Consider the following 12,120-nt stretch of genomic DNA (forward strand, 5'->3'; position numbering starts at 1 on the left):
AATTGGAATTGGGGTTGTATTATCCTTCTTTTTTTCTTTTCTTTTCTGGTGATTTAACTGCATAAGAGTAAGCGCCTTTGTGTCCCTCTACAGATCTTCTTAATAGTTGGATAGTTGGCTATTTGCCTGGCTAACTCCATAACAAATCCTACAATCTGATTGGCTAGTGGCATTATTAATCTTGCAATGTGATTAGCTTTTAGAATTTTGCAATCCTGCTATCTGACTGGCCAGTTGCATTGTCAATCTTGAGATCTGATTGGAGGTACAGTCAGCTCTGGATCCTTTCACTGGTTCTGATTTTACACCACTGGAAGTACTGGTAATTTATAGTTTCTGGTCATAGACTAAATGGGGATCAGTACTGGTTCTATAGGCTGCATATTTACATATGTATGTTTAGTTAAACTTTAGCTGTATATTTACAGTAACACTTAGAGTTGATATGTGTTCAACTGGGTGTTAATTCAACCCTGGGCATTTTGCTGTGAACCTGCTTCAAGTCAAAAATATCACTGTAGCAATGAAATGGTTAAAAATGTGTTGAAGAGTGACTGGCTTAGCACTGAAAAACACTTTTCTTTCTTTCTTCATTTCCGTTTGGTAAAATCCTGCCAGCTAGTGGACCAAAAATAAATGACACACTCAACTCAGGGAACTAGTCGAATGCCACAAGAGTCTATTTTTATCCAGGCAAGTTTATAAATTGACACAGTCACAACAGACAAGCATTAGTTGACAGCGAGCAAACGCTGAAGGCTGCGTTAAATAAACCGATGCAGACTTTAAAAAACAGAACCGTAGCCTTAAATTTGCTAGGAAAGGGATTACAGGCAACATGAAAAACACAAGACAGAATGTTCTGTATATATAAGCAGCAGATGAAGACAGTAGGCGGGAATGGGAAACTTCTGTATTACTGCATCAGGCAATGTAACAGCAGACAGAGAAGAAGATCTGCACAGATTCCAAGTGAGGAGCCTTGAGGACACTAAGAGTAATGGGAAAACTGCAACGGTGGAAGCAAATCAAGAATCCAAAAAAAGGTCACTAGAAATGTGTTCACTGGGAACAGCAAAAAGGTATTTATGCTCAAAAACACATGGGTTTCATGAGGCTACTGGTAGAAGTGGATAGAGGCAGGGCAATACAACAACATACAGTATATATTGTTGTGATGAATTACGCCAAAATACAGTACAATATGCGTTTCTGAACATAATGTGTATATCATCCGTACTTGGTCCAGAACACAGACCAACTGCATGTGTAAAGAGAGCATAATTAGTTATTTTTGACTCGATTTGTCAAATAATGAATAAAAATAATTGTGCTCACAGTTTTTGATAGATTTTTTTTATGTAGCACTAATGATTCTTTTTTTCTCTGTTCCATCTGATCAAAATTCTGACAAAATAAATACTGTGTATCAGGAAAATTTCTTGAAGTATCACAATTTTATAATTTTGCCATATTGCCCAGATCTAGGATAAAGCACGAATGTGACACAGCCTGTGATAAATCATTAGTAAATCTAGCGAAACGTGTCGTCTGCCTTTATTCTCTATGGCTGTGTGAAATAACTAAGTAAAATGTATTAAAGCAAAAGTAAAAGAGTAAAAGAATAAGAGTAAAAGCGTCCAAGTGTGGCCAGCAGTCGTTCAGAGAACTCCAGTTCCCAGCATTCCCACATAACAGGAAGCTGAAGATTATCAATTCGTCGCTAACCGCTGTTGCCAATTTGGTTTCGTGGCCAGTCAACAGGTAAATAAACGTTTAAAGAGTGAATTATACTCTTTTCTTAGAGGCTTCGTTGTACTGATGCATTGCGTACCTGTATTTATTCCATGCATTTGGCGAACATTACATAAACGGCTAAGTTGGTTAGCTACTTATGTTAGCTGACTGTGTAAAGCTTATCAGCTACGTTAGCCTGACAGCTCGCGGAAGTACAGCTACCTGTCGAAAACTTGAGTTTAAACGTTATTGAATGCGCAACATTTATCTAGTGCTTACTGCGAAGGGCCACGTTTCTTTTCTGCCCGTTCAGGTGTGTCGCCTATGAAGGAGGCGACTCCCTGAGCACTTTCACCATGCGACCTGCTGGGTCAAATGGAAAAGGTGCTCAAAATCACAAGCCTAGCAAAGCCAAAGCAACCCGGGAGACTGTGAACCCCAGTCCTGAGTCCAGTGGTCAAAGCCGGAGCAAAAAATTCAAGGTTCACAAGTAAGTGTACGCTACCTTAAAGCAGTGGTGGACGAAGTACACAAATCATGTACTTGAGTTAAAGTAGGTAAAATATTACTCCAGTAAAAGTAGAAGTTCCTCCCTTTAGACCTCCACTTGAGTAAAAGTACAAACGTATTTGCCTTCAAATGTACCTATGAAAAGTAAAAGTACAAAAATATTAATTATAACTCTAATGTCCTGTTATCATTTTTGTAAGAAGACTCTTGCTTTATCAATTTTAGGTGAAAAATTCTAGCGTCACTCTCATAACACCCATATTTTAAGAGAATGTCATTAATTAGTCTATTTAAAGTTAGGTTAGAGTCAGAAGATTCTTCCATCATTTATGTTGGAATAGGCACTCCAAACGTGCTTTACACTATCGTTGAACTGTATATTTGCATTGGGTCGGTATGTCCAAGCTCAAAACAAAGTGCGTGCTGTGTCCTGATTGGTGTTCTTTCTTTGCGCTTCTTTCATTTTGACATGTTATGTTTTTATGCACGCATAAGCCAAAGAGAACGACAGATTTCTCATAATGTAGTGGAGTAAAAACTAAGATATTTGACTTTGAAATGTAGTGGAGTGAAAGTAAAATGTGATGTGTCTTAAAGGTGAGAGACCAGGCAGCTGCTTTGGTGTAGAAGGCAGATAGTTAACATTGCTGCTAGGAAGCCAAATATCTTATTGCAGTCGTATAATTTTAGTAACTGGCTCTGAATAATCATTACAATGGATTACTCACACGACAGAACTGACTTGTCAGATAAGTAGGACAACAAGTTTAAAGCTGAAGTTGGCAGGGTAGCTGGCTATCTAGATACCTTACCCCAGTTTGGCAGAAGTAACTTGTGTCTGGCATCAATTTTTGCTGAATAAAGATAGAATCACTGTTTTTTAGTCATTTTGTTCAACAGCAGAAGCAAGAGTGACTCTAATGCTAGCTTTGTTGAATTGTTATTAGCCTTCAGATGACGAACTAGGCCAGCAGTCAGGATTGGGAAAGGATTCCCAATGGATATATGGTGTATTTGCGTCATACATGTTGGACATTGTAATGAGAGCACTGATGAATGGAAACATGAAAATGATATGCAATAATCATGAATTCTATCAAACTGAAAAGACTGAGGGTGCAGTGCTGCACTACAGAATGTTACATAACCCAAGAAATAACATAATATTCCCTAGTTTTAGGCTGGAATGCCCATTTAACATAGTTCCATCACCATGTCATTAAATTAATTATGCTCATCATCCTGCTGAGTGCACCTTGTCTCTTTTAGATCAGCTCTGGAGAATCCCAGTCAAACAGTAAAAGCTGCTGGTCAGCTGAATCCCAGTCACCCTAAACATGGGGAAGCCAGAGAGGTGACCTCCAACACACAGTCAACACCTGAGACAGAAGGAGCCAAGCTTTCAGGTCAGGATTGCCAGCAGTGTCCAACAAGGGTATCAGATGCTGAGGATGAAAACAGGTACTACAAGTTAGGAATGTTTGTCTTGTGAAATATCCAAGAATGCATTGTGTTCTTTAAACATCCTGCAGTTTGACAACATTCTGTCAATCCATCCACAGTGAGATGGACCTCTACAGGGGAGCAGAGGAAATAGAACAAGAAAAGCAAGAGAAGCAACAGTCATGTGCAGGTATGAGCGATTATCATGCTCAGTAAATCAGAGGATGTACAAGTAATGATCAGCTGTTTGGTCTTTTGCATGATGGAAATATATCTTATTCATGATCTATGTACAGCAAACCAGCTGAAATCTTGAACTTAAGAAAAGAGTTAACTGTAGCAAGAACTTTCTTTAACTGCTATACAATTTGTTGGAGCTCAGGCACTTGTATTATTGTCAGATATAGATCTACCAAGTTGATTCAGACTGCGGACCCACAGTAAAAAACACTATTTACAGCAATTAGCTATTCAGACTGTATAAGGATTATGTTGGGGAAATATTTAAATTCGACATTCATCGAGATTGTGATAAGCTAAATGTATGCAAAATCATAATTTTTTAGGTTTCTTTTAATTAGTAGGTTGTTGTCTTAAATCCAATGCATAAATTTTGATTTATAATTTTATAATTGATTTATAAAAAAATAATTTTTTAGTTTTAAAGTAAAATTGAAAGATTTAGTTTTATAATTTTTTATTTAAAACGTTGCTGTTCCCCATTTTCGTGTCACTTTCGAAACAGAGATTTAGTGCATAGACAAAGCCTTATTTTAGCCACACCCTGTGTTTTAGAGCATTGTGTACCTGTTCAGAGCTGTATTTGCTTGTCATGTACTAGCTGATGTTTTTGAGTTATGTTAAAAATTTACTAAAATTGTCACTAGCGAAACATTTGTTAAAGTATGATTTTTTTTTTTTTTTTTAATTCCTTCAATTGAATATTCAGTGATTAGTTTAAAAGTATTGTAAGTATTTAAGAATATTGTAAGTAATGTTTCATGTTTTTTAGGAACACCAAGATGTTATTCAATGATAAATATATACTGTGGTGAGCTGTAATTTCCAGCGTGAAATTTCATTGCAAGTGTTCATTTTATTATAACTTCATTTTCAGTGTTTTACAGCTTTCTCGGTTCTTATCTAATCATATAAACCTACACGTACAGTTTCATTACATCTTTACAGCTTCATACAAAAGGTTGAAACCTGTGAAGATGGAGAGCAGTAAAATGTTCATATTAGAATCATTTTGTACATGTTCCTGCAAAAAAAAGCATTGAATCCAAACATTTGAATTGTGATTTCAAAATTTTTGAACACTAGTTATTTTATTCAGCACCTAATTTAGAGGACCAAAACAGTGTGGCTGCTCCTGAGAGTCTTCTCCCTTACGGTGAGAGAGAGTGGAAAGGCAACACCTCCAAAAGTCGCCTAATAAAAAAGGTGAGATTTCAACTGCAGTCTTTGTCATGTGTCTCTCTTTGCAGCACAATAATCATTTGTGCCATTGCTTTTAGGGCTATGAGGCAGTAGCTCAGAGATCTTATGAGAGTCTGCGCAGAGTGAGAGGTGATAACTATTGTGCTTTGAGGGCGACCCTCTTTCAGATCCTCAGCCAATCTGAAAAGCTTCCAGCCTGGCTCCAAGACACTGATATGAGTCAGGTTTGACGCCGTCATTTTTCTTGCAATAACTATAAAAATACTGTATGCTGCATTCCCTATTTTTCTATATCATGTATGCATGCACTTGTAAATATTGTATTATCTCTTTTTGTCTCTGTCATGTTTTTTTTTTTTTTTTATATGTATATATATGTGTGTGTGTGTGTGTGTGTGTGTGTGTGTGTGTGTGTGTGTGTGTGTTGGCTATTATCATAATTGCATAGTTCCTTATGTGTATTACTACTTTTCTCTCCTAGTGGCCAAAACAAATGCAGTCTGAGCTGGATTTATTGAAACAGTGGAGGTTTCCAGTTGATCATAAAAATGAAGGAGGAGCAGTAGAGCAGCTGGAATGCTGTCTGAAGCGCTTAAGAAAGAGGGTAACTGTCATCTGTACCTCATTATCCACTTTCAGCACAGCTAATACAAATCATTTTCTACACCTGTGTGTGTGTGCGGGCAATGTTGAGCTCAAAATAATTCACATTCCATGCTGCGATTTTAACATGCCATTGGGTATACTAGTATTGTTATTTAATTTACACAAAGACTTAGATGCTTTATGGGTAGCTTTATTTAAATGAAAATGTATTTCTGAGATTGCAATAATTGTCAAAGTGAAAATTAAAATGTAATTTCTTATTTGTACTTTCACTCTTTAATAATGCATTTAAATTCAATTATCAAAGAGAACACCAAGCTAGAAAGAGATTAAAATTCATATGTAAATGGGAAACAGTGACTCTCTGCCTTTCTAGATGCATTCAGCCAGATTGCACTTCCCAACCTGTCAATCATACCGTGAGGCTCATACCGCAGGGCCACCAGCAGGCCCAGCAGAAAAGGCTTTATCTGATAGCATGGCGGCCAATCTTTCTTTAGAAGATGGAGCGAAACATAGCCGTATATCATTTTGTGATGGTTCTTTAATCAAACATGTTGCAGATTTTTCAGTTTTAATCAGTTGGTCAAAAATATTGTCTGAGTCAGCTGACTGTTGGATACAGATAAAGCTTAATCTAGCACCAAGGGCTATTTTCTAGCATACATAGTGAGCATCAGATGAGGTTATATTTCTGTGTTCCACTTTCTCTGTCACGTAAAGTGTACTATTAAAGTGATTTAGTTGTAACTGTTCTGGAACACGTAGACAAGTGTGTTTCACAGTGAGCTGGATCATGTTAGCCAGCTGCTTAAAAACAATAGATGAGGAACCTGTTTTGGAATGTAGCATTAGCTAGCATTAACAATTTTACCTCTCTTAACGCCCTTTTGAATTCATGGAGTGCATCAGCAGCTGAAGTGATGGCAGAGCAATATATCCAACACTGACTCTCACTTTGTAAAAGATATCCTTGCATGGCAGCAACAGGAATCTCTAAGTTCACTCTCACTTTCAACCACCATTCTTAGTTTATGAAAAGAAGTTCGTTAGCTCCTCTTTTGAATTTTTCATTTCACTTTAAACTTTGTTGCTGTAACATTCAGGTGCACTGAGGCACCAGAATGTAACTGCTGCACTGTTTAAGGTTGACTGGAAAATGCAAAAAAGCAGCTGACAAGGAGTTCAGTTCAGTATTGAATTTTGAGCTCAACATTGCATATATGAGGGGGATTTAAATGCAATCATACAAATACATTGGCATTTTACATATTACATTTTCATTTTAATGTTGATGCTGATATGCTTCCATACCCATCACCATCACAGTGAAAAGTTTCTCAAGAAATGCCTGCTGTCTGCATTGAAATGCTTGTGGTGAGGATCAGGTACTCTACAGAAAGTAAACACATAAGTAAAATATAAAAAGAAAAAACTAATTGAAATAATATTTAATATACACAAAATCTAGAGAAAATATAAACAAAATATAGAGACAATATACATTTTTAAGTGGCTTAAGTGACTGTGTTATTGACTTTAAAGTGTTACGATGTTATTGTCCATAGCAGAGATGATCTGATATAATAATATTGCTGACAGAGTGACTGAGTGAAATGGTAGTTGGGGAAGGACCCACAGCTTCACAGCTTATTCAGAAGCCTAACAACCTGTGGATAGAGACTGTTTCATAACCGGGTTGTTCTAGCCTGGATGTTGCGAAATCTCCTGCCTGATGGCAGGATGGTGAACAGGCTGTGTGCTGGGTGACTGGAAGTTTGTTGCCTATGATAGCTTCTGCCGTCCTCACCGCTCCTTTAAGGGCCTTGTGGTCAAGGCAGTGTAGCTGCTGTACCAGACATTGTTCACAGAATGCAATTATTACATTGGTCTAGGTCTGGGAGATTTGATGCACTGCTTTTATTTAGTGCATCATTTTTGTATGCCTGTGTCCTGAGTGTTTTTAATGTGTGACGTGCTCAAGGGAAAAATAATCATGATTTCTGCCAAAAAAAAAAAAAAAAAAAAGTTATTTCTACCATCTCAACTTCAGTGGCAGGAGGCGGTGCAGTGTGCGAGTCCAGAGGAGAAGGAGCATATTTGTCAGCAGGTGTTTGTGGGTCAAAATGAGGAATATGAGCTGCTGGAGGCCCTGAAGTTCCTGATGCTGAGAACAGCTGTCCAGCTTCACTCAGACATGGAGAAGGGTTCACAGGTTCCCGAGTTCTGCTGGCTCCTCTTCGCCAGAGACACATCCAAGTGCCCTAGAAGCTTCTTCACCAATCATCTCAGACACGTGGGCTTCAGTGGTGGGCTGGAACAGGTGAGAACTCTGCCTACAGTTAGGTAAAGAAGACCATCAGTATATTTTATATTAATGGTAAGTTCTGAGTTATGTCTCAGTGCCTCTGTAGGAAACTCCATGTTAATACACTACCATTCAGTTTTGTTTGGAATTGGAGTTTTCTTTAACATAAAACCAGTTTTTGCAGGTACCTGCACATGTATAAAATGATTGTAACAAGATGCTACTATTGTTAGCTAATTTGTATAAGGCTGTAAAAATTAATTAACTTCGTTTTTAGATGTGCTCAGACGATTAACAAAGCTGTAGATGATTCTCATGATTCTAAAAATTATCATAAAGAATGTCTCGGTGATCAAATCTCAAAGCAGAGAACTGAAATGACTGTAAATAGATTATTACTTTATAAGGCTCCAGTAACCCCCCATGACCAAGGAAGAAAAGCAGCTTAGATGTGTGTGTGTGTGTATTATTATTATTATTATTATTATTATTATTATTATCAGTTAATAATTTCATGTTGAAATATTAATTAAAACATTCTAAGATCTCTCAGGTGCCTAGCCCATAGAAGGTTATGGAATTTCAGTCTACACTGTATGAGGTAGTGTTTATTAAATAACAATTAAATTAACAATTGAATTAAATAGCAAATATTGATATGATTTCAAATGTATTTATTATTGATTTTGATTGTAAGTGCAGCTTTCTGTCATAATTTCCTTTAAACTGCTTTATAGTGGAATAACCCTTAAATTTCTGTACATACTGAATTTGCAATTACAATTAATGGTTTTGTGGCATCTGGCAGACGATTTTATCCAGAGTGACTTACAGTTTGATCATTTTACACAGGTAGGCAAAGGTACTGTTAGGAGTCTTAGCCAAAGACGCTTATAAAGCATGAGGAACTAGAGTGTGAACAGGGAATTAGAAGGAATGCCTTTAAAAGGATTTACAAATGTAGCATTTAGCATTAATTTAATGTTCTGTTCCTTTCCTCTAATGAAATTTGGACAGTTGTACAGAAGTATATGTAGAATTAATTTCATCCTAGTCCATCTCAGCAGCATCACCTATGTCAGCTATGTGTTATAAAATCAAGACCTGTATTGCCATATAAACACCTTGGTCAAATGACATCCTATACATTCTCTACATAAAATACACTTTGGCACATTTTAATGCAGAATTGCTGTTTATTTGCTGAATTTAACATATTGGGGGAAAAATGCAAACATTTTGGCCCAATTTATTTATTTCTTTGTTTTTTTCCCAATATGTTAAACTGAGCAAATAAATAGAAATTGTACTCTAGAATTTGCAGAACTATGTCATATTTAAGCACGTTCTAGGGAATGTGTAACTTTCACTTATGAAATTTAATTAATTTATTATTTTAAATGTAACTTTTGCAAATGACTGTACAAGAACATTGCTGCTCTATTACTGTATAGATCTATTACTGTAAAAAGTTATTTTGGAAAGTCTGTACATGGTCTTAAGGATGCCCAATAGAAGGCCCAATTAGCTGTCATGTAGCTTTCTGAAATAAATATTGAGCAAGATATTATCTGTGGAGCATTTCAATACATCCATCCTAGCCCTTTTAATAAACTTCATGTATTACAAAGCAACTTCACATATGCCCATATTTTCTATTTTTGTTGTTGTGGGTTTCATTGTAATCTTTTTTTTTTTTCTTTTTTTGCAAGAAAACCAGCTAATGCACAAATGGAAAAACTACAAAACTTGTTCAGACACTGAGTGAGCAACAGAATATCAAGCGATAGTTTGCCTGCATATAATCTCTGTATTTTTGCAGATTAGCCACCAGTCCATTGTGTTAGATGAAGATGATGAAGCATTGTCCCTTTTGTCTAATACAGGTGGAGATGTTTCTGCTTGGGTATTCACTACAACAGACAATCCAGGTCTATCGCCTCTACAAGACTGACACTGAAGAGTTCATCACATACTATCCAGATGACCACAAGAAAAACTGGCCTTACCTTAATCTAATCACAGAGGATGACCGGCACTATAACGTACTTGTATCCAAACAGCTGTCCTCCAAATTTTCAAAGTCAGTCAGACCTATATGGAAAATCCCCTCAGGTGGCCACACCCAAGAAAGACACATTACACAGCTGTAAAGGAAGCTGGATACATTCACAGATGTTCTCAGGAGCAGTTTTGTCTGATAATTTGCCCAGGAGAACTGTAATGTTTAATGCCGTCCATGTGCAATTAATGTTTAAAATATTTTAGTTTTTTTTTGTTTTGTTTTTAATGTGTTTTTCAATCTTTATGGTTTTCAGTCAGATTTCGTTGTTTATTTGACTGGAACGGGCAGTTTATTATTAAGCACTTTCTTGCACAGTTGTTTCACAGTTATTAATGAATGCTGGCACAGAATTCAGGGTCAACTTTCTTTGCATACACAAATGACAAAGTCATTGAAAATATACATATCGCTGCTGTCAGAACAAAATCTTGTATCTCCATTTTTGCCATTTTTCAGTTTTTGACTTGGTTCAAAAATGTCTGTTGTCCTCTATATTGCGTCAAAATTTCATGATGAATGGACCAAAAGAAATGACCAAAACTTACTTGGAAAAACGTCAGGTTCCACTGACTTTAATTTAATTTTACTTGACATTAAAAGTAAAGTATTTTTTTTATTCTCATGTAAAGGTACTATTTTGGAGATATGAGGTTTTGTGCTGACAACGATATATGGATGGAAAGATTATGGATTTAAAAATTAAATGGTCAAATCTGAAAACAATTTTTTTTTTGTACATTTGTACATTAAGGGCGATGACTGTTGGTATGTGCAAATTAAATGGTAAAGCAGAGCTTTTCCGATTGCCATGTATTTTATTTGCAAATGTGGCTTAGGTTCCGTCTTTAGGAAATATAACATACTGCAGACATAAATGTGTGTTTGTAAAGACCAAGGCAGTAACCACGGTTGGTGACATGCCAGCAGGGAGAGCTGATAAACGGCAGACTCAGGTTCATTTTTACACGCGGATAACCTGAATGAAATCAAACGTTCAGCATCACTCATCACTCTTGGTATCAGTTTACTACCTCTTCACAGGCTGTTTTGGAGCTGAAAGATAAAAGCTGAAAAGGGCTCAGATAGTAGCTTTAGTTGAGGTAACAGACCATTAGCATTGGTCCATTTATCTAAAAACTCTGCTTTTGTGTAAATTTCAAGCCACATATGATCTACCGTTGATTTCTTTGGTCTTGGTAAAATGCTGCATAACGTGATGTGCTAAGAAATTGAATTGGCATGATGTAATGGGGGTTGGAAAGGAATGGCCAGGTGACTCTGCTGACATCATGAACATACATGAGGCACCGTTAAACTTATAACTGGAGTTTAAAGCTGTGTTAAAATATTTTTTTGGCACATGCTCTGGAAACGTACGTATTATTTTAAGCATGTTTAAAATTTATAAAGTATGATTTTGCGCAAAATGCTTGATATTAAACCGTTCATTTTGAACTCGCTCTGGAGCGCCCTCTAGTGTTTGACAAACCTCTCTACAAATTGTAATAGTAACGCACATCCTTGTGTACCTTACATGCTTTTTTAAAATGGCAGAAAACATAAAATGCACAATTTTCAGTGAGTTAAGTTATATATAATATAATCAACATGAACAAGTATTCCGCAAAGAAATGTAGTTCCTTTGGAGTGTGGTATCGTTACCGAGCGACCATGGACCACCGCATAGGGAGAAAACCATTCAGTCGCTGATCAGTCTGTTGAGGTCATTTCATGAACTTTATCATATAATGAGCATATCACATGGCACTATTTAGTGAACATTTTATATGTACTTTTTTAAAATACCACCGCGAGTCATATTTAGCACCAAACTAATGTCGCCCTCGTCTCTGGGGCTCGAGCTCAGATGGATCCCTACGTGGTGCGAACAGTTCATAATAAAGCTAAATAATAGCCATTTGGATTGGACCACATCCTCGACAGAAAGTTCTATTTGACTGTAGAAGCTAGAATTTGAAAATGTACATAGCACGTGCGCACTATTTAG

At 36.7% G+C, this 12,120-nt stretch overlaps 1 protein-coding gene across 1 annotated transcript; it reads left to right on the plus strand.

Moving 5' to 3' along the window:
• The first annotated feature begins 791 nt into the window (after positions 1-791).
• On the plus strand, positions 792-10,638 carry otulinb (OTU deubiquitinase with linear linkage specificity b). Its single transcript, XM_017714232.2, has 9 exons — positions 792-1,082; positions 2,051-2,227; positions 3,517-3,708; positions 3,810-3,880; positions 5,030-5,136; positions 5,211-5,357; positions 5,615-5,737; positions 7,793-8,062; positions 9,934-10,638. Exons 1-9 carry the CDS (start codon positions 901-903, stop codon positions 10,198-10,200), a joined length of 1,536 nt encoding a protein of 511 aa, XP_017569721.1. The 5' UTR covers positions 792-900; the 3' UTR covers positions 10,201-10,638.
• The last annotated feature ends 1,482 nt before the right edge of the window (positions 10,639-12,120 follow it).

Source organism: Pygocentrus nattereri, chromosome 2 (assembly GCF_015220715.1).
Source record: "Pygocentrus nattereri isolate fPygNat1 chromosome 2, fPygNat1.pri, whole genome shotgun sequence".
In the NCBI taxonomy this organism is placed as follows: domain Eukaryota; kingdom Metazoa; phylum Chordata; class Actinopteri; order Characiformes; family Serrasalmidae; genus Pygocentrus; species Pygocentrus nattereri.